At 51.1% G+C, this 26,931-nt stretch overlaps 10 protein-coding genes across 10 annotated transcripts; 5 read left to right on the forward strand and 5 right to left on the reverse strand.

Annotated features, from left to right (window-relative positions):
- Positions 1–402: 402 nt before the first annotated feature.
- LRP88_14548 (uncharacterized protein) lies at positions 403–2,414 on the forward strand (the record flags this gene model as incomplete). Its single annotated transcript, XM_083250888.1, has 2 exons — positions 403–752; positions 929–2,414. The coding sequence occupies 2 exons, from the start codon at positions 403–405 to the stop codon at positions 2,412–2,414; spliced, it is 1,836 nt and encodes a 611-aa protein (XP_083093288.1).
- A 2,900-nt stretch (positions 2,415–5,314) lies between these two features.
- On the reverse strand, positions 5,315–7,211 carry LRP88_14549 (uncharacterized protein; the record flags this gene model as incomplete). Its single annotated transcript, XM_083250889.1, has 6 exons — positions 5,315–5,376; positions 5,432–5,602; positions 5,651–6,089; positions 6,160–6,585; positions 6,638–6,937; positions 6,996–7,211. The coding sequence occupies 6 exons, from the start codon at positions 7,209–7,211 to the stop codon at positions 5,315–5,317; spliced, it is 1,614 nt and encodes a 537-aa protein (XP_083093289.1).
- A 3,127-nt stretch (positions 7,212–10,338) lies between these two features.
- LRP88_14550 (glycoside hydrolase family 127 protein) lies at positions 10,339–12,276 on the forward strand (the record flags this gene model as incomplete). Its single annotated transcript, XM_083250890.1, has 1 exon — positions 10,339–12,276. One exon carries the CDS (start codon positions 10,339–10,341, stop codon positions 12,274–12,276), a length of 1,938 nt encoding a protein of 645 aa, XP_083093290.1.
- Positions 12,277–12,615: 339 nt separating this feature from the next.
- LRP88_14551 (uncharacterized protein) lies at positions 12,616–14,250 on the reverse strand (the record flags this gene model as incomplete). Its single annotated transcript, XM_083250891.1, has 1 exon — positions 12,616–14,250. The coding sequence occupies one exon, from the start codon at positions 14,248–14,250 to the stop codon at positions 12,616–12,618; it is 1,635 nt and encodes a 544-aa protein (XP_083093291.1).
- A 675-nt stretch (positions 14,251–14,925) lies between these two features.
- On the forward strand, positions 14,926–16,708 carry LRP88_14552 (uncharacterized protein; the record flags this gene model as incomplete). Its single annotated transcript, XM_083250892.1, has 5 exons — positions 14,926–15,038; positions 15,090–15,402; positions 15,462–15,654; positions 15,832–16,128; positions 16,191–16,708. 5 exons carry the CDS (start codon positions 14,926–14,928, stop codon positions 16,706–16,708), a joined length of 1,434 nt encoding a protein of 477 aa, XP_083093292.1.
- Positions 16,709–17,350: 642 nt separating this feature from the next.
- LRP88_14553 (uncharacterized protein) lies at positions 17,351–19,708 on the forward strand (the record flags this gene model as incomplete). The annotated part of the gene is made up of 2 exons (XM_083250893.1): positions 17,351–17,892; positions 17,944–19,708. 2 exons carry the CDS (start codon positions 17,351–17,353, stop codon positions 19,706–19,708), a joined length of 2,307 nt encoding a protein of 768 aa, XP_083093293.1.
- Positions 19,709–20,234: 526 nt separating this feature from the next.
- On the reverse strand, positions 20,235–21,521 carry LRP88_14554 (uncharacterized protein; the record flags this gene model as incomplete). Its single annotated transcript, XM_083250894.1, has 1 exon — positions 20,235–21,521. The coding sequence occupies one exon, from the start codon at positions 21,519–21,521 to the stop codon at positions 20,235–20,237; it is 1,287 nt and encodes a 428-aa protein (XP_083093294.1).
- Positions 21,522–22,439: 918 nt separating this feature from the next.
- Positions 22,440–23,472, forward strand: LRP88_14555 (uncharacterized protein; the record flags this gene model as incomplete). Its single annotated transcript, XM_083250895.1, has 2 exons — positions 22,440–22,943; positions 22,999–23,472. 2 exons carry the CDS (start codon positions 22,440–22,442, stop codon positions 23,470–23,472), a joined length of 978 nt encoding a protein of 325 aa, XP_083093295.1.
- A 705-nt stretch (positions 23,473–24,177) lies between these two features.
- On the reverse strand, positions 24,178–25,701 carry LRP88_14556 (uncharacterized protein; the record flags this gene model as incomplete). Its single annotated transcript, XM_083250896.1, has 1 exon — positions 24,178–25,701. One exon carries the CDS (start codon positions 25,699–25,701, stop codon positions 24,178–24,180), a length of 1,524 nt encoding a protein of 507 aa, XP_083093296.1.
- Positions 25,702–25,913: 212 nt separating this feature from the next.
- On the reverse strand, positions 25,914–26,912 carry LRP88_14557 (uncharacterized protein; the record flags this gene model as incomplete). The annotated part of the gene is made up of 2 exons (XM_083250897.1): positions 25,914–26,335; positions 26,393–26,912. 2 exons carry the CDS (start codon positions 26,910–26,912, stop codon positions 25,914–25,916), a joined length of 942 nt encoding a protein of 313 aa, XP_083093297.1.
- Between the last annotated feature and the right edge of the window lie 19 nt (positions 26,913–26,931).

Consider the following 26,931-nt stretch of genomic DNA (forward strand, 5'->3'; position numbering starts at 1 on the left):
GCCAGAGCCTTATATGAGCAACTTTATATATCTTTGCCGCCTGTCGGAGGCTTAATTTTAGGTTATTTTCAAGGGCCTAAAGTACAAGAAGGATTTTAGCCTCATTGTTTGAGCTTAATATCTTTAATGGCGAGGAATTAATTAATTAAATAGAGATGATATAGGTTGAGGGATTTTTATCCCGCTTGCTTGACTGTCCTACTTGCTTATCATGTACGTTATGTAATTTTCATAGAATGATAATAATTCGATGATCTGATCTGACACATTACTTACCAAGAATTACAGCCCAAAAATGCCAGGGCATTCGTGATTGGGCTACTAATGGTCCCACACGAGCCAAATCTTTTCCGCTTTGGGGGCCTACCCCGCTTACCAACTCAACCTCCTCACACCCTCAACATGGATAGCGCCACACTTGACGCCCGATGCAAGAAATGCCAGGAGTTATCCAAGGCAGTCAACCAAGAGCCATTCGGCCATGCATTCTCTCATTACAAGACCTTTACGAAGTTGGAGGCCTCAGCTGCCGCTGGATGCCCGCTATGTCGGCTACTGCGTCGCGTCCTAGTGTTCAGCGCTCGGGACATTGAGGAACTCCAGTTCGGCACTGAGATCGAGGTGACATCCCTGGAGCCCAAAGTACCAAGGCTTAAGAGATTGGCTGTCAGGATGGAGGACTCAGAGAATGGAAATTTTGCGGGATTAATCTACCAAGCAAAGTCCAACAGCATGGAGCCTATCCGGCGTAAGTTTGAATATCTACCTATTAGAGCAGATCATTGATTAAATGTATAGAGTTCAAGCCCCAAGATAGAGAAACAGACCTTGAACACCTTGTTCAAGAGCGCATTCAGCCTTGGATCAAAACATGTTGCGGAGACCATGCCTTGTGCAATCTTCCGCATGGTCAAACTAGTCCTAGCAGGCACATGGAAAAGCCTCCGCTGCCCAACAGAGTCATCGACGTGGGTGTAAAAGGAGCTTCACCTCGACTCTATGTACCGAAACTCGAGCAAGGATCAACTGTCTTCTCCGATTATCTCATCCTCAGTTATTGCTGGGGCAAAGGAAACCTCAATGCCCGCACAACAAGACACAACTTTGAGCAGAGACGAGCCAAGATAAACCTCGAAGAGCTCTCCAAGACCATAATTGATGCCATTGACGTCACTCGAGCCATGGGCCAACGCTACCTCTTTGTTGATGCCATATGCATCATCCAGCACAACCAGGGAGAAGACGCCACCGACTGGCTCGCAGAAGCCCCATTAATGGGCAGATACTACCAGAACGCCCTGTGCACCATTGCCGCTACTGCGGCGTACGATAGTAACGATGGCTTCCTCACTGAGAGACCAGGCGAGCTTTATCACGTCTCACCCGTACTACTTGCGCGATTCAATGATTCGGAGGAGGACCAGCCGGCACGAGAAATTTACGCCGACCCTTTTCACCCTCTCTGGCTGACCAACGTTACGAATACTCCTCTGTATGATCGGGGCTGGACTCTCCAAGAGCGCTCCTTGTCAAACAGAGTAATTCATTTCAGTCGTGATGCCGTCTTTTGGGAATGTGCCGAGTTACAGGCGTCCGAATGTTTCCCCAAGGGCGTACCACAGAACGAGTTCCTTGCAGCTGTCGATCGTTCTCACCAGCAACTTCTACGCTCCAAAGACACTTCGAGAGAGCAAGCGCTTGGAGAGTATTGGTTCCAGTTGGTAACCAAGTACTCAACCATGAACTTTACCTACTTTGATGATAGGTTGGTCGCGATTCAAGGAGTCGCAGATAGGACTCAGCTGTTTTTCCCTGACACATACGTTTGCGGCCACTTTTTGTCTCAGTTTATTCTCAGCCTAGCCTGGTATGGAACTAGACGCATCTGTACTGAGCTTGAGAGAAGTAAGATGGGGCCATCCTGGTCCTGGGCGTCGTCAAAGATGAGTAGGGTCGACTTTGCACTTCATTACAACCCCAGATACAAGGGAGAAGCCAAGCTATTGAGCATGCAAGAATCTCCTGGTTCACCTCCAGGATCTCTTCAACCAAAGAAAGAAGTTGTGCTGAGCACTCTTGTTCGATCTCTGCAGGTATTACTAATGCGGGACGATGGTGAGGGTCTGAATATAGCCCGCGGTGCTGCAGTGGACGATCAAGGACGTGATATTAGGGCAAGAATCTTCTTTGACGATCCTGCCAGCATTCCAGAAGATCTAGAACCGACCTTTGAGATCGCCCCGGTTACATACGAGATTCCCTACAATGGCTATATCAATCGCGGATGCTTAATCTTGTCACCAGCGATAGGAGAGGTGGGAAGGGAAGACGTCTTCGAGCGTATTGGGTGGCTGGAGCTTCTGGAGCCCTTAGGACGGCCTAAGTGGACGAGAAAGACTATCACAATTGTCTAACTCGATGTAGAACGGCCGAGCTTGTCTGACAGATGATACTACCGGATCCTAAACCTCGTCACGTCGACCTGACTCCTTCGACTCTTGGCCTTCGTCGCCAACTGCCCAAGACAAACCTCATCATGATGCAGATACGTCTCACCAATAAAGATCCAGTCACGACCCCGCGGGCGAAGGACAATAGGAAAGGATCCTCTAAACAACACCACGACGCAATCCCCTGGTTTCAAGAACTTTGGCCCCAACCCGAGAATACCAGCCATTGTTCTATAGACCTTCCTGTTGGCGCATAAACTGAAAGCTTGATTCTGGTATCTCTCCATCGGGCTCACGTGAAACTCATCTATTGGCGGTGGTCCAAGATCGGGATAAGCGTCACCGTCGACCTCGGGTCTTTCTCGAAGCCACCTGAGAATTGCCTGCGCTGCTAGCCTTCGTGACTGTTCCAAGCGGGATTGCCGAGTCTTGCTAGGGGGACTCGACGAGTTCATTAGTTGGGAATATGCCGATAGCATCCCTCCGGCGCACGACGTTTGGAGAAAAGCAACATCAGTTGCCATTTTGTTGAACTGGTATTGACGTACTTGCCCCGGCACTCTTGGGAACAATGGGTGAGGGAACAGCTGGCTACAAAGCGAGGCAGGGGAAAAGGTTCCGTCTGCCTCTTGCGTGAAGACTTCTGTTGCAGCGCATATTGTGTCGACTTGGAACCCATCTAGTTGAAGAATGTCAGGTTCTTCGATTGGGTTACTGAATGGACTTGAGGGATGGAAGGGATTGTCGTGGGTCTCGGCGATGTACACTTGGAGTTTGGTGGGCACGCCTGCATCGGACAACTCCGGAGTAAACTTGGAAACGATTCGGCACTGATCGAATCTCGGTACCCAACTGGGGAAGTCCAGAACGGTTTCTGGATCCTCGTGATGCTGGATGTGTCCGAGGACGGTGAGAAGTCGTGAGGGTTTCCAGATACAATAGCGGGTGAACTCTTGATAGACCTCTCGCATGCTCTTGTTGTAATTTGGGATCAATGCAGGGTGTCGAGTTGGCTCTAGAGCTGGAGAGATCGAATTGATTCGGCGTGAAATCCAAGAATAACCCTTTCGAGCAACATCAGCCAACCAATTGCTTTCGGTGATGCTGTAGACCGGCTCCAGACCCCCGTCGGTGATTCCAAGAATGACAAACATGCGGTCTCTGGGGTCTGTTGCTCCAAAGTCCCTGATGGAAGTCAATACAACCAACATGGTCCCGATAGAGCCCTCGGGATGTGAGTATTTGAACTGTTCGTAGATAAGGGGCATTTCGTAAACAATCCGCCACAGTGATAAAGGCGTCGGCTCAAGATCCAACCCTCGACGATCAAGCACAAAGGGGAGCAGCGACAAAAGGTCCTTCATGTCGATCTCCAGATCTGCCAACTTGACGATGCTATAGCTTGAGGCTACCACCTCCTGCATACACCTAACGTTTGGAAGCATCAGTTGAGCGAGTTTCTCAAGAAATCGTAACCACCTTGTGGGAGCATACCAGACTCGAGTAAAGTACTCCAGCCCAAACAAATTTGCTGAGGCTTCGGCCCCGTCTTGGTTGCTCTTGTAAACATTGGATAATAGTGAGAATGCATCGGACCTTCTCCCTTGCCCTATCTGGGCTGGATACCCAGCCGGAGCCCTTACTCCGTCACTTGGCAGAGCAAGATTCCCAATGAAATCAGCTTTCAAGCTGACCAGCTCTTTTGCAAATGCGATGGCTGTCTCGGTCCACTCCTGCTTTTCACCAAGCCAAACAATGACTCGAGAAGCGCGTTTGTAGACGAGTCGCATGTACTGAACCTGACGGGCTAGTTCTGCAAGATCTGTTTGACCGATGCAAATAGCATCGACCCATAGCCTTCGACTCGTACTGCTCAGCCGGAGATGTCTCAAAGCCTTGTCCAGATTCACAGTGATTTCGAGATGGCCATCATCGCAGAAGAGATGCTCAGGTGACTTTGCTTTACCTCAGACGTAGGATAGTGCCTCAAATGCAAAGGGGGGATAATTCAGGTCAATGATTTGCATTGTGCAGAATAGAGGAGCATCCATTTCGCCAGGGAATAAGGTTAAAATCCGAGTATAAAAAGGCTTTTGGCCAAGCGCGGGAAGCGGCGGCAGTGGTTGATGAACGTGTGTCGTTTGGGCCTCCATGTTGTATGAGGAAGGGAATGGCGGTAGAGGGACTCGAGGAGTAGGGGAGAGTTGGGGAACAATGAAACTTGTTCTTTATGCTCAAAGAGCAACAAGTGTCCGCTCTCGAGGAGCGGGGGTGGCTACCTTGGTGGCTACATTGGTGGCTTCATCAGAACCAGTCAGGTTGCAGGTGATATATGCCAAGACAGCACTCTTTACTCAATATTGACTCCCACCTTTGTCTCAGCAGTGGGCGTTTTTGTCTTACGAGGTCGTGTCACATGATGTTTAATTCAAATCGTCATCAATACCTGATAAAACTTTCAATGATCATAATCACATCCTCTCGTTCTTGTCTCTGGTTATTCGGCATCAGTCTTGCATCTCGAGTGTTATATGGAAAGGCGTTAAAGAGTCTTAGTGGACAACCAGACCCACGAACAGGTGGTTGGAGAGCGTATCAAGATACGAAGAAGCAAGTTTACGTGGCAACAAGTCAGAAAGGACTCTTCGTGAGTGAAACTAGTTGATCTGGCAGACAGTGTGCTAGGAAGGGTGGTAGCCACCTCGAGGCATTAATAACCACTACCGTATCTCGGATAACATAGGACGAGAGGTACTGGAGCCTGATGGCCCGCTGGAAATATCCATCGCGCACAGGGCTGAATGCCGATGTCAGATAGTAGAGGCATCCCATAGCTCCGCGTACCTCAAAGGACAAGGCCTGATTTACTCAATCTGTTCATGCTCAACCTTTTCCTGAAACACGTAGTCACTATGCTGGGCAAATTCTGAGAACAGTCAGCAATATTCTGCGGGGTGAGTGTGAATAGTCATTGAACTTACGATCGACTTTGGTGTACTTGAACTTCCTGGCGGGAACCTTGTTCTCGAACAGGATGTCGATCTCTCCAAAGGTACGGTCCTTGGTCTCTGGAAGGCGGAACCAACACCAGATAAAGCAAAGCAAGTTGGTACCGGCATAAAAGAGACCAGTCTTGGCACCCCAGCCCCATCCTGTCTTGTGTGAGTAACGCTCCTCATATCCTATACAAATTCACTAACCTGAAGCTGAGATCATTCGTGGTGTAACAGCGTTATTGAAGATCGCAGTAAGATTGTAGACAAATCTGCCAATGACGATAGTCTTGTAACGGAGTCGTCCTGAGGGTGTTTCGGCGACGATTGGATAGCAAACCGGTCCAATGGTGATCATGTTGCAAAGAGTTGAGACAACAAATAGCAGTCCAACCGCAAGGTAGGCATCCTTGCTATCGGACCATCCGAGGCCGCCAATGGCCAGAAGACAGCAAAACATGAATGCTAGCCCACTCATATAGATGGTCGCTCTGCCGAGATGCGGGAAAAGGAGCCAGCAAATCATACCGCCAATGATGTAGCATGCTGAAAGGGAGATGTTGAGGTTAAATGACTGAACTTCGGACCAGCCAGCGGCTTGGAGGAAAACGATGACGAAGCCAAGAATCGCGTTACCGCAGAGAATCTGGGCCGCCCAAACGACGCAGTTCTAAATAGTCAGCTTTGTCAATAGCATTAGAGGGGATTGTACGCACGATCTCGGTCCGGCGCAAGTTGGTACCCTTGAAGCACTCCCAGAAAGATGCACCCTGCGTCTCTGCCTTTTCCAGCTCTGTTGTGTGTCTGATGTAGGCCAAGCTGGCTTCAACAGCAGCCTCCTTATCCGCCGAAGCTGTAGCAAGTCTCATCAAGCTATGGCGAGCTTCGTCAATCTTGCCACGGCGAACAGCATTCCAAGGCGACTCTGGGGCAAAATACGCCACCAGAAACAATGGAACCGGCCAGATCCACTGGAGATAGAAAGGAAGCCTCCAAGCGAGATTGCTCTTGATATCGGAAGTTGCTCGAACGACACCAGACGACAGGAGGATACCGAATCCCCAGCACATACACACCCAAGCTGTAACGTAGGGTCGGAGAACGGTGGGGACGACTTCGGAGGCATATGTTGTAGAGAGCGTCTAACAACATCAGCAGAGTTCGAGAGCAACAGAGGATAATTAGGGGACTCACCTGGAAAACGCCCCAGGCCACTCCGCAGAGAGCCTCGCCCAAGGCTAGAATAGACAGAGAGGGGGCAAAAGCGATGATGAAGATCATGCAGGCCAGATAAGCCATGAAGACCATCATAGTCAGCCGGGTGCCGTATCGATCTTGAGAGTACGCGTTGATCAAGAGACCGGCTAGTTGGCCAACTTGAGCCGAGTTGGAGAGACCAGATTGCCAAGCAGGAGTGATGACCTTCTTGACTTCAGCTTCGCTGTACTCTCCAAAGTGTTGCTGAAATTGGGTCTGTCCATAAAAGGAGCCGATCTAGAGATGTCAGTATGCCTTGACTAGGGAGAGTGCAACAAGCGTATGGCAGACATACCATGACCAGGTCGTAGCCTTCCATGATCAAGCTGACAGACAAAAGAGATGCCCAAAAGACAGCTTTCTTGTACTTCTTGAGGGCTTCCTTAACCGTCAGCTTCTTATCAGCAGCATCTGCATCTTGGGCACGTTGAATAAGCTCGTGGATTTGAGGATCGTTCAAATCCAGACCGGCAAGTCCTTGCTCGGTCGGAATGACTTTGTCTTGAGCCATGCTGGAGTGCAGTCGGTTGCAGATTGAGATATCGATTATGCTTGATGATATTGATCAAAATGACCAGCTGTTAATCATCTATATATACTCGTCGCGACTGTAACCATCTTCCCCATGGGGATCAAAGGCTTGATTGAGTTGGTGGCATTAGCCGGGCCCAAGAGCCTGGAACGCTCGACGCGAGGTTGTGTGCCGCCAAGGCACGTGCGGGGGAATAGTAGAAGCGCTCCAATGCGAACGAGTGGCGTCTTGTTTATTCGGAGTTGTCAGTCGACTTTGACGAGCGTTTGCTGCGAGAGGAAGCTGGCCCCTGAGGGTTGGAGAGTTGGGCGTTCTGACAACCATCACCCATTTGAAAGCCGCTTCCATTGACGAGTCAGGGTCGTTTTAATCCGCCGTGGCTTTCATGGCTTGTCCGACTGACCACTCACACGTCGTTTATCCCGCCTCATGCTGGCGCATGCACGGTCTTCGGGTAGACGGCTGGGTTCCGTGTAAGCGGCTGATCGCTGTACCCCAGATTGATTCGCACCTTCATCCGACAACAACGGTTTTCTATATGCGCACTTATCATGTTGATATTTTTCTTTTTCATCTACTAACAATTGCTTCTGTTGAATGGAATACATCATGTTGGAAGCATACCATAGCAATCATAGCAGACAAGATGTTGAATTGTCGAAGAACTAGTCAATACGAGATGCCAAATCCGGGCTTGTCACCTGATGAGAACCCCGCTTTGAACTTCAGGAAGCGATCCGAGGTTAAACATCAAATCTGACGGAGCCACACCTTTCAAGATGCGCACAGTCTCGTCCTGTAGTGTCTGTCGGTAGGACATCTCCCTCGTAGCTATGACCTATAAACTCATATATAATAGGTCAAGGAAGAAGCGGTGCATCCCCAGTGCTGTGGGGTCAGCTTGCCAGTTGTGCACATCCAAGGGGCTTCAATGCAACGCACCAACAGCAGCTCGGGAGTCTCCGGATATCCCACGGCCATTGGCACGCATTGCACCATCATCTCAAAGCAGTGCTTCTACGAGTGAACGTGAAGATATAATACAGATTGTCGACAGAGATGACGCATTACGTGATGAATTGATCGAGATTTATTTCAGGGTCATTCATTACAAGCAGCATCTCCTATTTCACCACAGCTCCTTCGTGCGCGACCAAAAGCAGGGGCTGGTCGCACGATATCTGCTATTTGCTGTCTTTGCCCTGGCAGCTCGGTAGGTACAAGCTACAGCCAGTCAAAGACAAGCTTCTGACATGCACAGCTTCTCCTCAAACCCTGCCCTCGACCATGTTACACCATGGTCACGTGGGAAGCTTTTCCTGCGAGAAGCGATCAAGTCTTTCAACGAACGCACAAAGCTCATTTCTATTGAGGCTCTTCAAGGTTGCATTATACTTGCGTTTGCGGCATTTGTCGAGGGTGACGTTGATCAAGATGCTCTGCTCAACTGCCAGGCAGTACGGATGACTCAGGCTCTTCAACTCCCGATTGTGTTGAGTTCCGATAGACTAACCAGAGAGGTTGAGACTAATTGTGCGTTCAATCCTTCCATCTATCGCTGTTGCTAACAGACTAGTGTACTGGCAAGTCTGGATGATGGATTGCTGGACGTCTGTCAGATCTCAGCTACCACAACAGCTGCGCAACGACCCGACATTTCCAAGACCAATTCGGGAAGAAGTTTTCGATGGCCTTCCAGATTATGGCCTTACGGACGTTCAAATTGGCCCCGAGTCGCGCGCAACGAGCCTATGGACCTTGATCCTTCCTCTGACACAATGGCACGCACAAGCTGTCAAGTTGAACTACGACATTGTTCATGAACCATCGTTGGAGTTTAGAATCAGGAACTTGGTCCGCGACCTTGCTAGAAAGCTTGATCATTGGGTCCAGAGTTTGCCGTCAACTCTAAGAAACACTCCGGAGAACTGGAGTAGTTACTCAGACCGTGGATATGGCCGACCATTTGCAGTCATGCATATCATATACCACCACACGGGGCAGCTGCTATTCTATCAGTTTCTCAACAAATGCATCGTGCCGCATGATAATGTCACGGTGGATGAAGAAGCACTGGGGTATGCCGAGCTCTGCAAGGCCCATGCCACGGCATTGAGCAAGCTCTTCTGGGAACTCAACATCGCCCCAGATCTAGACTGTTTGTGGTCGCCAGTCAACAGCCATCTTCTCGTTATCGCATCAACCATTCACCTGCACACGATGCTGTTGGGAACTGGAAGACCAGAAGCAGCCGAGGCGAAGAAGCTCCTGGAGCAGAACTTTGTCGTTTTACAAGAGCTCCAGAAGTACTGGCCCTCTACAGAGCTTGCATTTTCGCGGCTTCAGTCATTTCACAATGCTTGTCAGATGAGCAGTATCTCAAAGACGTTCAACATGGATCAGTGGATGGTGAACTTTCTGAATAGATACGACATCTCCATCGAGGATAGGGAACTTGGTGTCGAGGTGAATGGCGGGGTGGGTGGGAGCAATACCACGGGGGATGAACTGTGGGCAATTATGTTTAGCAATAGTTAGGTCGATCAATCGAGCCTGACGGTCTCAATTGTGCGTGTGGGGATCCCATGCTGATCATTCAAGGGAAGAGGGGGGGCATTAAAGCCGACAAAGCCGACAGTTGACAGATGACTACCTCCAAGCCGCCATTTGGCTTTATGAAGGTCGTAGTGAATGACTGGCTTAAAGTATAGCTACCCCTCTACGTTGAACAGCTGATACACTCTGAATGCATGCGCTCCAATAAACAAACGCTTCGCCGTGAGATGGTCGTTCCTCGATTGTGATGTGAATCATCTCCGCACTTTGACCCCAGACGCCGCCAACATGGGGCTTGATCCGCCAACAATGGCGGCGATTTAGCGATTTCATTGGCTCGTAGCCCGACAATGCCTCCTGTAACAACGATGGATGCGACGTCCCGTAGCATTGTCCGCTTGCTTATCGGTTCCCCTCCGCTGTGGAGCGCCATCTTCCGTTGTCTGGTATAATAAGGATCCAAAATATTGCCCTTGATGCTCAATGAACATTCACCAAGATCGTGGTCCATCGTCCTCCCATCTTCTGCCGCTGTCAGTCTGTCACCGTAATGCCTTTTCAAGAGTTTCCCCTAACCAGCGTGGACGTCACGTCCTCGTTTTGGTCTCACGTCCAGGATTGCTCCAGGCTCAAAACCATCCCCGCCATCGTTGAAGCCCAAAAGACGTGGGACCATTGGACTTGTCTGACCTGGAATGAGGGCCACGACGTGAAGCCTCATCAATTCTGGGACAGCGACATTTACAAAATTATCGAGGCTGCTTGTTATTTCCTCATCAAGCATCCCGATGACAGTATGAGAGCCGTGGTGGAGGACGCCGTGGAGATGATTCGCGGCGCCCAGCATGAGGATGGCTACATCAATTCCTACTACACCGTGAGAGGCATCAAAGACCGCTGGACCAACCTGAGAGACAACCACGAGCTGTACTGCCTCGGACACCTTCTCGAAGCGACAGTTGCTTATGAGTTGCTCACAAGAAATGGACGACTACTCGAAGTGGCCATGAAGGTCTGCAAGCACCTGGATTCTGTCTTCGGCACCGAGCCCGGAAAGAAACGCGGTTACCCAGGACACCAAGAGATTGAGATTGGCCTGCTCAGGCTATACGAACTCACTCAGGACCCTCTTCCTCTCAAGCTTGCCACGTACTTCATCACTGAGCGAGGTCGACGAGATGAGAAGGATGAGACCTACTTCGACAAGGAAGCCTTTGCACGAGGTGCAGATCCTTATGGTCACATGGGAACCGAGCACAAAGCTTGGTTCAGGGATCCACGAGATTATGCCTACCAACAGGCCGACGAGCCACTTGTTGATGCTACGCAAGTCAAGGGGCACTCAGTGCGCGCTATGTACTTTTACACCGCGGCTACCGACCTTGTGCGCCTGTCGACAGATGCAGATAATGCCCGCCAGCTGAAGGCAGCTCTGGGTCGTCTATGGAGAGACATGGTCGACAAGAGGATGTACGTTACCGGCTCGCTTGGGTCAGTCCGTCAGTGGGAAGGGTTTGGGCCTGCCTATATCCTGCCTGACCTAGAGCATGAAGGATGTTACGCCGAGACTTGCGCCACTTTTGCACTCATCAACTGGTGTGCCCGCATGCTGCGTCTTGACCTCGATGCTGAATACGCCGATGTCATGGAGGTTGCACTCTACAACGGCTTTCTTGGTGCCGTCAATCAGGACGGAGACGCATTCTACTACGAAAATGTGTTACGTACCCGGAAGGGAGAGTTCAAGGAGAGGAGCAAGTGGTTTGGAGTGGCTTGCTGTCCTCCCAACGTTGCAAAGCTACTGGGCAATCTCGGCTCGTTGATCTATACTCAGGATGCCTCTACAAATTTGGTGGCGATTCATCAGTACATCGACAGTGAGCTGAAGATCTCAGACAGCGGCGTCATCATTAGACAAAAGACCGACATGCCTTGGGATGGTCAAGTCATGTTATCCATCCAAGGGTCAGCCAACCTTGCCCTTCGAATCCCCAGCTGGGCAAGCGACTGGACATGCTCTGTAAAAGGCGAGGTGAAGAAAGGTTACCTCTATGTCTCGGCCGAGAACACTGACATTCACCTCAACTTCCCGGTGGTCTTTCGCAAGACATACGCTCATCCAAATACCAACAAGGATGACATTTGTCTCATTAGAGGGCCGCTTGTGTACTGCCTTGAGGATGTTGATAACGACGGAACCGATATTGACTATGTTGGACTTGTGGATGGCCCCGTCAGCGACGGCAAGACTGTGCAGTTGTCTGGACTTGACCAGGTTGTAACAGGGCATGTCCAGGGAAAGCAGCTCATTGAGGTGCAGCCGAAGGGACTGTACAGTGGCCAGCCTTGGGTATATGAGAAAACTCCTCGGGACTTGGTAGCGATTCCCTTTTTCCTCCGGGCCAATCGTGGTGGAAACGGAGCGATGAGGGTATGGGCTCCTCGTCTCGAGGCTTCATCTAGGAACGTCACAGGATCACATCTGTAAGAGCCGCTGCTAGATATAAATTATATTATTGATAAAAGTCCACAAACAACCTTTTCCCATGTGACTCATGCATACATGTCTGGCTAGTGTAAATCTTCATGGCACTATCGAGGCTTGGTCGTGATCTCCCAGAGTGATTCACGGATGCGACGGAAGAGCACGGATAGTTCGAAATGCCTTTCTTCTCTGCTTAAACTAATATGATGGGGCTTTCCCTAATGGGAATCCCAGTACTGAATCATACCCCTGCACATCTTGATCGCAGCTCCTTGCTCTGCCTTCGCCCCCTCAACACGTCCTCCATGGCTCACTATGGCACCCCAACGGTAGACTCTCTCTCTAGCTAACCTCCCCAGAGGTCCTGGTTGAGAATGATCGAATGAGAAGACCGTTGTCGTCAAACTTTGCCTGATGAAACTTGCGGACAGGGGCACGGCTCTCAAACAACTGGTCGATCTGATAGAAGTTAAGGCCAGTGACGTCTGGGATGAAGAAGCCCCAGATAACAAAAATGACAGAGAAGCCTCCCCAAATGAAACCCATGCGAAGACCAAGGTTTCCTGCATCAGGGTTGTACATGTACGGAACGGCATAAGACAAGGCAAATCCCGTCAAATGGCTCCCGACGTGAACAAATGCATTGTTCTTTACTCTCATTCGGCTTGAGGGCACTTCAGAGGTGATTGCGTAGCCCATGTTGGCGGGTCCAATGTCGTAGAAGCCATTCCACAGGAACACCATCGCCGTGGCCACTTTGCCAGCCACCCGGGCATTCCCGTTAACAACTGGGATGTACATGAAGCCGCCGATCAGGTTTGAGCAGGCCATTCCCGTGGCGCCGAATAACCACAGTCGTCGACGGCCGACGTTCTCGATCAGCATGTACGCGATGATGCTGGTTCCAATGGCAACCGAAGTACATCCATAGTTCATAGCTTGAGCATTGGTGGCACCCGCCAGTTCAAAGTAGTACGACTGGTAGCTGGGCCAAAACGCGGTTCCCATGAGGAGAGGCCAGACGATACAGGCCGATATCATCATCCGCAGGGGGTTGCGACCTTTGAAGAGCTCACCCCAACCGATGGATTTACCAACACCAAGAGATGCCTTCTCAGCCTCATGCTCTTGGACTAAAAAGGCCACATGGCGCTTTGAATCGTAATCTGGATCGTACAGCTGGGCAATCACCTTCTCTGCTTTGTCAACATCGTCGCGGTGGATGTGAAACGAGGGTGACTCGGGGAGCCACCAGACGGTGAGCAAAAAGAGCGAGGCAAACAGGTACTGCAAAGAGAAGATGATCCGGAACGATCGTGTGTCGTTGACATTGGGGTAACGGTTGAAGAGGCCCAAGGCTGCGCCTGATCCGATCCAGTTGCCGGTCTGGATACAGAAGTTGACAGCCATACAAGCCATACCACGGACGCGCGTTGGTGCCAACTCAGCCGTGTATGATGTGACGAATGAGATGTATAGGCCAACACCCATGCCAAAGACCGTCTTTCCGGCAATGATTTGACCGATGCTGTGGGCGGTGATCTGGATGGTCGATGCAATGATGATGACAATGACGGACAGACAAAGCGTCCACTTCCGGCCGATTCGATCAGCGAGATAACCTCCCACCAAGTCTGTAAGAACTTGTCCGCCAAAGGTACCACCAGCCCAAGCAGAAACGTATTTAGCAGGGATGACGTAGTCGCCGGCTTCAGTCTGGTGGCCAAAGTAACGACGAAAAGCAGGCATGCCCAGTGTGGTGTTGGTGACCGAGTTGTCAAAGCCGACGCTGAGAACAGCAATGTAGATGATGGACATTCGAAGAATCATACGCCATCTCTTGGCAAGGTATGAAGGCCATGGGCCCTCGATGTCGGCCGGAAGAGTGATTTCGTTGGAAGCCTCCATTGAACCAGGTTTATCACCCGGAGGATCAATGTGTTGAACGTGAGGTGATTCTGGAGTTTTCGATTCCATGTTGAGACTAGATCAGATACTAATAAGGAGAGATTGAGCCGCCGTCTCTCGGCTGGATTGTGTTGTTAATGCTTCTCTCTCGTGTAAAGAGTTGTCCGTTGTCTCCAATATATAATGATTCGCAGGGAGTCAACAAGCCAAGCAATATTGACCTCCTCCCCCGCACAACTGTCAACAGCAAGCCAAAGTCAAATGCGGGGATGAAAATCCGGGGGCAAAAAACGCGAAAAACCGGCTACATGGCGCCACAGTTCCTCGAAATGACCGGTGGTCGAAGGGGACGGTTTGAGAGGAGAAGGGGGTGGTTGGGTCGGTGGAACCCTCGGGGGTATGTCCGGAAGCCTGAACTCCACGCTAAGGCTCGCTATCACGGTGCTATCACATCGCGATGGACTCTCGGTGAAAACCTCGGAGGATTTCCGGTATCTGACAATGATGCCAGAGCGGACATGCAAGACAACTCAACTTGGTTGGGTTCGATCTGATAATGACTGAATATTCGGACACGAGTCTTTGGGATTAAAAGAACCCAACCGTTGGTCTTAGAAGATTTGATCTACTCACAGTCGACATTGCCAAAATCCATCAGAGGCTATCATCCAGTGACTGCATCGATTCAACAGTTCCTTCAACACTCATTGGAAGACTATCACCACAAGAAGCAACCATAGCACCATGCCGCATAACCTCCAAGCTTCCTATAGTGACCGCTGCGTTCAGCAGTTAGCTCCTTTCTGGTCAATCGTCGCCGGAGCTGGCCGCGCCGCTGAAGGCCTCCGGAACGACTGGTAGCAGCACCTTCAATACGTCAAGACGGCTCTGGGTTACAAGTACGTCAGGTTTCACGGTCTCTTTCACGATGACATGTTTGTCTATAACGAGGTTGATGGCCGGGTCACCTTTAACTTTCAATATGTCGATGCCCTCATTGATGTCATGCTTGATATCGGCGTCAGGCCATTTGTCGAGTTCGCTTTCATGCCCTCGGCCATTGCGACCAAGCTGAACACTACATTTTGGTGGAACGGTCATGGCTCTCCCCCAACTGATCTATCTAAGTGGGAGGATATGATCCGGGCCACCATGGAGCACTGGCAGGAAAGGTATGGAACAGAAGAGTTAGAGCAGTGGTATTTCGAAGTCTGGAACGAGGTATGTACCGTCTTTCGGCTCATTCTCGATAGTGCTAATGTAAGGGGCCTTGCGTCTAGCCGAACCTTGACGGATTTTGGTCTGGTACCCGCTCCCAGTACTACGAGCTCTACGAGGCTACAGTAAAGATTGTTAAGGAGACTGGATCTAAGTTGCGTGTAGGAGGTCCTGCAACGAGTAAATTTGTTCCTGACACCCGTTTCGATGGTGAGCTCGAGGATCTTGAGGTTCAAAAGAAGCTCGCGGACGTAAGTAGAGCCCTCTATCTAGGCTTTGACAATGAGCAAGTTTGACATGAGCTAATGGGCCTACAGACCAAAGACATCGATGCCTTGAAATGGAAGCCGGTGTGAACGGAGCATTTCTTGAACTGGGCGCATTCTCGGAATCTCCCCGTGGACTTTGTGTCCTCTCACCCATACCCAACAGATTGGGCCCTGGATAGGACTGGTGACCAGTCCAGAAGAGTCCGCCACCTGGACGCGACTCCAGAGGATCTATCTCTTTTGCGAGAAATTGTTTCCAAGAGCCCTTACCCCAACGCCGAGACCCATGTGACGGAGTGGAACTCGAGCCCCTCGTCCCGAGACCACAACCACGACTATGTCCCTGTGGCAACCTACCTGGCACGCACAATGCTTGCAAGTCAAGGCAAGATTGATTCGATCGCGTACTGGACTTTCACGGACGTGTTTGAGGAAGAAGGCGCTGGTATTGAACCATTCCGTAAGTCTAGAATATCAAGGCTGTTGCATGTGGTAACCAAGCTAACGTATTGCCCACTATAGATGGCGGTTTCGGCCTCGTCAACTTGCAAGGAATTCCAAAGCCAACCTTCCACGCTTTCAGGATTCTTCAATCTCTCGGGGACCAAATCTTGGAGTACAACAAGAGCGACGGTGCCATCGTCCGCAACAGCAAGTCGGGTCTACTCTCAGCACTGCTCTTCCACTATCCACCTCAACTCAAGACTTCGCCACCTCCAGCGTACAAGAACCGATCCGTCGCGCATGAGACCGTCTCGACAGGAGAATCAGTGCGAAAGAGCATTCTGATTCGAGGCGTGCGGCCTGGGGCGGTGTTCAAGAAGGAGACACTTACTCCTGGGGGTCAAGGTGATGTGGTTTCTGCTTGGGAGAAGCTGGGGTCGCCTATGCATCTCACCCGGGAGACGACCGAGTTTCTCCGAAGTTACGCTGCGACCCTTCCGACTGAGTTGATCAAGGCTGATTCGGAGGGCAATTTGTTGGTAGAGCAGGAGCTGGCCCCTTGGACTCTGGTTGGAATCAACCAAATTATCGCCTAATGGGTTTTGTAATTACTCGTAGATAGTGGCGTGCAATCAGATATTGTGGTTTCTGAGATTCTGTTATTTGCATTAACTGATATCTCAGTGAGACAATGAAGCCAAAGGAAAAATGTATAACTAACCATTATTATCGTTCAACTTAAGAACACAAGCCATCAACCACATCAAGTAGTATTTAGATACTACTCCAAAAATCTCTAACAAAACGTCTTCAGCTTAAGTGCACATATGCCAAGGGAGAACGTTGTTGGCTAGGAGTCTTGATGCCCCTGGAACCCACCCTAGACTTTTGTGACGATGATGTCAAGCTGATTTCTCCAAGACCGACCCCTGTAGACCCAAGGCTCGATCCTTGCTTATTGGCTAGTTAAAGGGCTGGTCACCCGCTAAAGAAGTGAGAATGGCGTCTCCACCAGTTCGGGCGAATTCGATGCGAGCGTCCGACGGTCTAGAGTGCTGACGTGAACATTGGGGTACATGGGGTCCCGTCCCCACAGTTCTATTCCATTCATAACCAGTCGTGTGCCCCAAAGCGAGCTCAATCTTGCATGGCTAAGACTCCATCACGACCTACCACTTCGTTACATTCCCTCATTGTCTCAACTAAGGTCGATCCAAGTCGATCTGACATTGGTCAAAATGGATACGCGTTCAAATAAGCGACAGAGAAACAACTGCACAAACGGTCAGGCCCAGAGAACGACACCTTTGACAGCACCTCAGGACCCAGATGAGAGCCCTGGCCAGATTCCATTAGCGAACAGGCCAGCGCCTGTGCCCGCTCATGAATCTCCAGCAAACTCAAATGAGGCGCCAGCTCTGGAGATGCGCTCCTGCGAGAATTGTAGACGTGGAAAACTGAAATGCTCAAGGTCATATCCATGTGCCAAGTGCCTTGACAAAGGGCTTGACTGCGTATATGAACAAGACAAACGCAGAGGCCCAAAGCCCGGCTACATTGAGGAGATATACCGGAGAATTGATGTCTTGGAGCAGATGGTTATTGGCCAGTCTTTGCTCTTGCGACCTCAACACCAATCTTCTGAATCAAGGCCGGATTTTCGCTCCGTCGTCGATGGTACCAGGCAGATGCTGAGACAGGCTGGTCAGCATCTAGCTAGAGACGAAACGACTGACGATGCTACTCTGTCTCAAGGTCCCCAACCTTCACGTGCTCAACAGTGTGTTCACCGACGCGCCGTACAGACGAGACAGTGAGCTGATCGGCTTAGGGACACGGCAAATAACGAATCACCTGCTCTGGACATGTCAGACGCCACCATTGGCGAAATGTGTCACGTTTATCGAACCCAGATCCAACCCTGGATACCTGTACTTCAGCCTCAGTTCTTCTTCCACGCTCAGGGCTATGTAGGCCAACAGTCGACGTACCCGTGCGGCCTTCAGATGGAAGCACTCATGGCGGCAACTGGACCATTTCTGGGAGGGGGACGGGACTTTGACAGACAAGAGTATTTGTGCCGCACGCAGTCTGGAGTCTGTGAGAAGCTCCTTACCACGGCTGACATGAACACTCTTCATGCTTGCACAATAATTCAGTTCCTGCTTCTCGGCGACGGGCGTATGACAACTTACTGGGGCCTCGTCACGATGCTCCCTCAAGTGGCACTGCGCGCTGGGTTGCATCTCGAGGATCACCACCTCTCGCCGGAGCAACGAGAGTACAGGCGACTGATGAGTCTTGTTGTTGATAACAGCTCATGGAGGTCGCGAGAGTCTACCCGCCGCCTCTTCTGGGTGCTATTCCTCCTGGAGCAGTTCGCCGCCTTGCTTTCAGGCACCAAGTCAAGTTTCGACCCCAACATGGTTCGAAGACTCCTTCCTTGTGATGGCCAACTATGGCTGGAGAATCGACAGGTTCAAACTCGCGAATTCATACAGGCCAATGTTGCCGCGCAGGTCCAAATCACTCCTGATCCAAGCATTGGTGGTTTGGCCTACCTCATTGAGGCGACCGAGATCCTCACCATGGTTAACACTTTCGCTAGAACCACGACTAGGGCAAAGACGCCATTCCAGGATCCTCGAGGGTTCCTGAGAGAGTTTCTCAATCTCGACTTGGTTCTGGCCAACTGGAAGTCGAGACTTCCTGCTCGATATCAGCACGCTTCGCCCGACAAGAATGGGTATATAGACCATAACATGACTCTCGCCCACTTGACGCACAACACAAGCGGCATACTATTATATCAGGCACCTCGAGCATTCTGCAGGCCTCAACCATCAGTCGGTAGCAGCAGTCAGGACAGCAGCGGCCAATCAACGCTCATGGCTCATGTGGCACTGGTCAAGCAGGCCGCCAAAGAGATCGGCAAGATTTGTACTCGCTTTCTCCTTCACCGGAGGTACCTCGTGTCAGGGCAGTTCTCCTTTTGCCAGTTCATCGCAGCTCGTGCCTTGCTTGCTTACTCAAGCTGGTTGATGGAGCCGGTGGATGACGATTTCGAGACGATCCTCACCTCTCTAGCCGAGTCATCCAAGCGATGGAATTCATCTCAGCAGAACGATGGCTCAGAATTGCATCAAGAGCCGGCTCAGGCTGGGGATTTTGCAGCTCAGTTACTTTCTCGCCTCAAAATAGATGCCCAAAAACCAGAGGCTATTGATCTTACGGCAAGCTGGACGATGTTATCCGCTGAGATGGAAGGCATTGGACAGCCGCAAAAAGATTCCTCCACAGAACGTGGCTCTGTGGCGGAATGGAGGTATCAGCAGGGCCATGAGAACGACGCCAGGCTGTCCACCACAGCAGATGATGCCCTTCTCCCAATGTCATTGTCGACATCCACCCTGGATCTAATGACGCCCCTGGATGTTGATGGTAGTTTGTCTATGTTGGCCTCGAGCCAGATTGAGACACTGGACGACCGCATATTCAGTTGGAGGGACTATAATGAACTTCCTGTCACGGTCACAAGTGACGGTCAAGGGCAATTTTACACGAACCAACAACCACAGCATTTTCAAGGGCTGTAGGAGAAGATAACGGTCCTCTACCCTTGCTTCTAGCAAATTCCACCGACGTCGAATGTAGATTCCACGCTTCCTGACGTGGTGGATGGCCTCAAGCGGCTATCTCTACGCTCCTGGTTGTCCAGGTGATGGGAAAGCTTCGCCACTTGGTCACTTGGAAGTCCTCGGGCCATCAGCATCAGGCCATGGGCAATCCATGACCAGGGATGTTCATGAATCAGGCAATGAGTCGGCGCCGCTAACGGAGTAACCCAGGCCAAGGTCGACCCGTTTGACGGAGACGGAGGAACGTTCGGGGGTTGCTCCGGTTGCCCCCTGTCTGATGGAGTCAGAATACCTAATCCAAGCCAATCGGCTTGATGTGGGGACTTTAACACGGCATGTCCACGCAAGGAACCGAGTTAAGGCGTTCCCCTGGACCCAGAGTTATAATTTCGAACAGATTTCTCACTGTCATTGCCTACATAGCGTCTATTCTCTCACATGATTTCACTCAGGCCTCCACCCTGAGCTTACCAAGACATGACTCTCAGGATCTACCGTCTTCGTGAGATGAGTTCCTCTCTTTCCCCTGTAGCTGCAGTAGACGGTTTCCTGCCTCGAGGAAATAATAGTCGGCGTAGACAACACCGTGCTCGGCCAGGCGATGCAGAGCGTGGACGTGGTCGTTGGAAGTGCTTCTCTCTAGGAGGCAATCGCCTTTGCTTGTTGCTCGAGTTGTGACTGTATCAAGAATCCGCAAAACGCTCTCCAGATAATTGCAACGGCCTGGAGCAAGTTGCTGGAGCAGAAGAAGACCAGAAGAGGCACATGCAGCAGCAGAAACATCCCATACGCCGGGCCGAGGCGCGCCAAAATCCCAGTACACAATGGTGTCGACGCCATTGCTCTCATCCACATGAGAGAGGAAATACCTGGCAATTTCAATCGCGGCGTCCAAGAATCGCTCATCTCGTGTCCATTGGTAAACTGTTGCAAAGCCATACAGGGCCCAGGATTGGCCGCGAGCCCAGGTGCTCTCGTTGGCATAGCCTTGGTTGGTGAGGCGATATCGAACGACTCCCTGGCGGTGGGGGTCGTAGCTAACCAGATGATACGACGAATAGTCAGGCCTGATGTGGTTGGCAAGCGTCGTAGTCGCATGAGTAGTCGCAATATCGGCGAGGGACTTGTCACCGGTATGATGGGCCGCGTAGTAGAGTAGATCGAGGTTCATCATGCTGTCGATGACCACGACAAAGTCTACATCTTCATCATTGAGATTGTAGGTCTTTGTGCGAGCTCCAGCCCAGGATCTGATGGTGCCAGTGGTGGGACTGAATCGTGAGGCAAGTGATCGTGCTGCATTGACAACGACATCGAGGGATGCACGATTGCCCGTCAAGTCATAGTCCCGGGCAAAAGACGGCATGATCATGAATCCTAGATCATGGTTGTCTGTTTTGAATTGTTCTTTGGCCATTTCGATTTGCCATTTTTGTGCAGCGCGGAGAAGGTCATCGCTGGGAGCGACGGAGAGTGGTGTCATCAGACTCCGCTCGTACAGTAGCCAGACAATGCCAGGGAAGAAGCCAGACGTCCAGAAAGTCGAATCATTCCAGATGTAGTAACCGAGGCCGGGGAATGTGAAGTGAGGAAAAAGATCAGGTGCGTCATGGCGAGTTAAGACTTTGCTGGCTAGCTTCCACGCTCGCTCGACATAAAGGTTGGATAGGACGGTCTCAGCAACGTCCTTGAGTGGCTTACGAGCGGTTCCATCGACATTCTTTGCGTCGACAAGTGATGCAATGCTCACAGTTGTGGCTGAGGGAGTCATTTCGACAGTCTTGGGTTGCGAATAAAATGAGTTAGGGGTGATGAAGAAGATTGTTGTTCCTTTGCATGGGTTACATATAGCAGGTCGGGCTTCAACAGAACTGAACGACATTACAAATTCCTATCTTCTTTGGCCACTTGCGCCTGCCCCATCAGCTGATGCCGTAATCCTATCGATCCTCCTGTGTTTTCCGTTCCTCGGAGCTGTCGGACATGATCACCGACTTGGTCTGTCGGAGAAGCCTCCGGACATTCCTCCGACCCAGGGGGTGGAGATCACGGACATTCGTCATCCGCCAGCTTCATACCTACGCCATCAACCCATTATGCATCAAGGGTTCATTCGGAGCTAGACCTCCTGCAATCTACCCCGTGGGGAACTTACGAAACCGGAAGAAAGGGTGTGCCATGAGCCATCCTTTAATCTGACGATGGTACACATCAAGTGGAGGATTGGTGAAAGATCACAATTTCCGCCTGTTAGAGTGAAGTACATGTCACATCTAGAGAGACTGAAGACGGAAGAACCGGCGGAGAATGAATGAATGGACGAACTCTGGCCCTTGGTGAAATCTTGTAGTTAAAAATGACTTAATGGCGCTGAGAAGGATCACTTGCGGATGTCTGTAGGGCATCGTTCTTTGTTCCAAAACTACATTACCTCTCATCATCACAAAACTTTCCTATAATGCTTCATTCTCCACTATTAGTCGTTGCCACTGCTATCGCAGCAGAGGCAAAGCTTCCTTCATGTGCCGCTTCCCAATCCGGCGCGTTGAAGCATCCTGGCATCTAACACGACTGCAAGTCCTTGGATAGAATTCAGGACAACTACCAACAAGGAAAATCGGCATATGTTGACTCCTTGGATGATGCTGTTAGCCGGCTTCCTGCTCTGCAGCCGGACAGCACCTGGACCATGGCCGGCCCTTTTGAAACTGTCTCCTGGGCTGGAGGAGATGGTCACAACATCCCTCTTCAGCAAGATGGAAAGAATGCCTACTCTTTGACCTTGGCGTGGTATGCTACAGGTAAAGGTATCTGGCTCACCCGCGCCAAAAACACCATTCTTGCGTGGGGATCAACTCTGAAGGATCTCAATGAGCACATCGAAGGCGGAGAAGGCCTTGCCTATATGACTGCGGCTGCCGAAATCCTTCGCGCTTCAGCCAGCGCCTCAGGGTGGTCTTCTGAGAACACCAAGACCTACCTTGGTATGATTGACAGGATTTCTGCTGGCTGGAACGAAACGAGAGGTTTGGTACGCACAGACTTCTTCATGAACCAGGGCGCGTATGGCAACAGCGGTGCCATGAATGTGGCCGTTTTCAGTGATAACCGCGATCTCTACGAGGATATGGTTTACCATGCGACAGTCGGGGCCAACCCGGATCCTTCCATTGACTATGCTATCCCAATTCAGGTATGAGGTCTGTCATGATACCGCTTGAGTGTATCCGTGCTAACAAAAAGATTAGATCTCTGGGGACAAGGATTTCTATGGCCAAGTTACCAAGATGGGTCGTGATCAGGGGCATCCCATGGGTACACTCCGTGCTGTCAGCTACATGGGCATCACAGCAAGAATTCAGGGAACTTCCGGGGTCGACTTCTTTACTCAGAACTCCTCGCGTCTCCTTGCCGGCTGGGAGTACTGGTCTCGCTACAACAGCGGTGATGACGATGTACCGTGGGAACCGAAAGCTATCCGCCCAGCGACTAGTGACGAGGTGTATGACAAGCTCAACGATATCTCTCGTGGTAGGGACTATGCCAACGACACAGCGCTCCACCCGCTTGAGACAACTGGTGTTGCTTATCATGAGTACCATCGCAGAGGGGATGCTAGTGAGATGACTCATTACCTGGCCTACATGAAGTGGCAAGGCCTGGGCTGGGATGCGTTTGAGTGGGGTGACGATGGAAGTCTCAAGGCCATCGGGCTTCTATGATGGGGCCAGGAATTATGGCCTGGGGATGTTGTAACTCAATTTCTCTTCTCTAAGCTGTAGTGCAGGTCGCTTTATCACTCATTTCAGCAAGTTTCTATATAGTACCGCCCCGAAAACTACTGGTCTGATATCGGCAACTAAGTTGCAGTAAACATGGCAGACTAGAACGTCTAGGTTGACACGTGCGATTCTATTCCTGAGGTGCGTTGATCCTTGTGTCCTTGCCCTTGGAATGTGGTTGGTTTGGTAGACTCTCTGCCGCTCTATACCTAGTAGGGGGCCATTCATGACCTCAACACACAAAGAAACACGGTAATAAAGGAACTCAGGAAGGCTTGCACCACATACCTCCCCCCCTTTCTTCAGATTGAGTGGTCTTCTGATTGCTGAACTAATTCATGACGGAGGCGTAGGGATACAGGAGTTTCGACTCATTTTAGGCTTTCCATGGGTTCTTTACTCCCTGATTCTCACATCGCTGTTCAGATATTGATAGGCTTCTCTACTATCGTTGGGTTACACAGGTAGACAAGATGGAATGGTAGATGATCTCTGGGCTCGTCGTATATGTTTGGGTTTAATCAAGTTTTAATGTCTTTTCTAGCAATACCACAGGTAGAACCTCGTTTTACAGGGCCTGGAGTCAAGCTGCTAGCAACAACGCTTCAATGGACCACTGACCTCTCCTCATTGCCAGGGACTAGCTCAATCGCGGAACGCTGTCCGCAGAGGTTTTGGTGGCCATTCTCCCTCTGGGACATAATCACTCTCAAACGAGTACACGCCTGAGCCAACATTGATCTGAGTTCCATCCGTCAACACAACCTCGGCGGTCGAGTTTCCAGGTACTTTGAGCCGCAATCGGAACTTCTCCGCACCTTCTTGGGAACTCAGCTCCCATGAGCAGCGGATCTGCCCGCAGCTGCCAAGGTAGCCAATCTTGGCACTTCGGACATCACCTCTAGGCCGAGGGTGAACCTTGAAGTGCTTCCACCCAGGCTCGAGGGGAGAGAGGCCACCAACAACGACATGTAGCCATGCGGCCACTGAGCCCAAGGCATAGTGATTAAAGGAAGTCATTTCCCCGGGATTGATGGTTCCATCCTCCAGCATGCTGTCCCAGCGCTCCCAAATGCTGGTTGCCCCCATGCGCACAGGATAGAGCCAAGATGGGCATTGCTCCTCCAACAGCATTCTATATGCCAGCTGAAGATTGCCGTTCTCCGACAAGGCAAAGAGAATTTGGGGTGTACCAGCAAATCCTGTCGAGACCCGGAACTGGGCATACCGAACAAGCTCAGCAAAGCGACGGGCAGCCGCTTGCCGCTTCTCTGGCTCATCTTGTGGGTGCAGAAAAAAGGCCAGAGTAAGAGCAAGTGCTGTTTGGGTGTCACCGACCAAAAGGCCTGATGGCGCCATGTATTTCGCTTGAAAGACTCGTTCCAGCGTATCAAGTTGCTTCTCGTAGCTGGCAGCATCCTCAGTCCTCTCGATGACCCGTGAGATCTTGCACATCAACCTAGTGACACACACCAGATATCCATCTGCCACAAGTGTTCCTTTGGTTCTAGACAGACCTGGGTCGTGCGGTGATGCGTCTGGATCAAGCCAGTCGCCAAGCTGCCAGAGACTGGGGTCCCAGAGCCCGTCTGGTCCGCGACGGAGGGTCTTATCAAGGTACTCTTGCATACCTGCGTAGTTATCCTCGAGAATAGACTTGTCTCCATACCAAGTGTATATCGTCCATGGCAGTATCACGACAACGTCATCCCAGATCGCTTGTGGGACTGAAGGCCACGGAAGCTTGACCTCAGGAACAACGAGCGGGACGATTCCACCATCAGCCATCTGATCCGTTACCAGGTCTCGCATCCAGTTGCTGAGTAGGCCGTTGACATCAAAGATAAAGGCTGCGGTAGGGCAGAATACCTGGATATCGCCAGTCCAGCCAAGGCGTTCATCGCGTTGGGGGCAATCCGTAGGAATGGAGAACATGTTTCCACGGGTACTCCATACCACATTCTGATGCAACTGATTGATTGAATCGTTGCTGCACTCAAAATGGCCGGTACGGAGTAAGTCAGAATGCATCACCAGAGCCGAGATGGCGTCTAGAGTCAGTGGCTCGGTATCATCGTCGATGGTCCAGCCTTCAATCTCCACGTATCGGAATCCATGATACGTGAAGTGCGGGGACCAGTTCTCCAAGCACCTGTTGCCTCCAAACATGATTTTATCGGTTGCTTGAGCGGTTCGGAGTGGTCGGGTGCCAAGTTCGCCTCTTTCAAGAACCTCGGCATGCCGGATTCGCAGGATGTGACCATTTGGACGGCTGAGTTTTGGGATGTGGACAGTGCCAACCAGATTTTGGCCAAAGTCAACCAGGGTCTTGCCTTTGGGACTGGTGAATATGCGCGTTGGGCGAATTGTTTGTGTGATCTTCACAGGGCAAATGAATCGGCAACGAGTTTCGTCTCCGGTAGAGGCAACACCTCAACTGGTCGCCAGGCGGTTGACTGGCTCCGTCCATCTGCCCATTGATCTTCTTCCAAATCGAGGGACAGTTCTTCGCCATCATAGATGCTACTGGAGAGGATGGGAGATAAGCTGCTCTCCCAGGTGTCATCAGTTGCCAACACGAAATCTGGCATTGGTTGGTCCTCGGTGCGGATCTCCAGCTGCGCAAAAGCTGCGATTCTGTCACCATAGAATGCAAACTTGTATTCGTCGTTCCATAGTAAGCGCCCAGCATATTGACCTGAAGCAACTTCGATTGCAATTGTGTTCTCCTGGCCATTGTCTCGCAACAGATGCGTCACATCGTGCACTTGATACTGCAGGCGGTGGTGGAAACTCGTCCATCCTGGGGCAAAATGTTCCTCTCCAATGCGATGCCCGTTCAAGTAGGCTTCTTAGATACCCAGAGCAGAGGTGTAGAGCCGTCCGTGTAGTTGTTTGCCGAGTTGTGGGACGCGAAAGACTTTGCGCAGGCGGATTGGCCGAATCTTTGCCCTATCGCTGCGCTCAGGAAAGGTAATGGGAGCTGCGATCCAATCTTGAGAGGAGAGCAAAGCAGCTTCAATATCTTTCCAGGGGGTCCATTCCGTGGGTTCAGGGGGGTGGTCTTCAGAAGCTGTCGCTCCGAAGGCGCGGACGCGAACAGAAACTCTCTCTCGTGGCTTGAGAGGAGCATCGGGCCATGGCACAAAGGCATTGCTTTTGCTTTGAACTTTGTAGTTGCCTGCCCTTTCAGTCTTGTCAAGTCGCTTGATCTCGATTTCGTAGGCGCCCTGATACCAGCCCTGGTTGGTGGAAGCTTGGCCATCTCCGCGGGCTGAAAACCTCCAAGACAGACGGGGAGATGGTGCGGAAACTCCCAGCCCAGTAGGGTGGTGTTCAAATCTGAGATCTTGCAGCGAAACTGAGGTTTTAGCCGCCATGGTTGGAGCTTGGGATGAT

The sequence above is a fragment of the Fusarium phalaenopsidis genome (assembly GCF_050370095.1).
Source record: "Fusarium phalaenopsidis strain FUZ10S chromosome Unknown contig_32372, whole genome shotgun sequence".
Classification (NCBI taxonomy): domain Eukaryota; kingdom Fungi; phylum Ascomycota; class Sordariomycetes; order Hypocreales; family Nectriaceae; genus Fusarium; species Fusarium phalaenopsidis.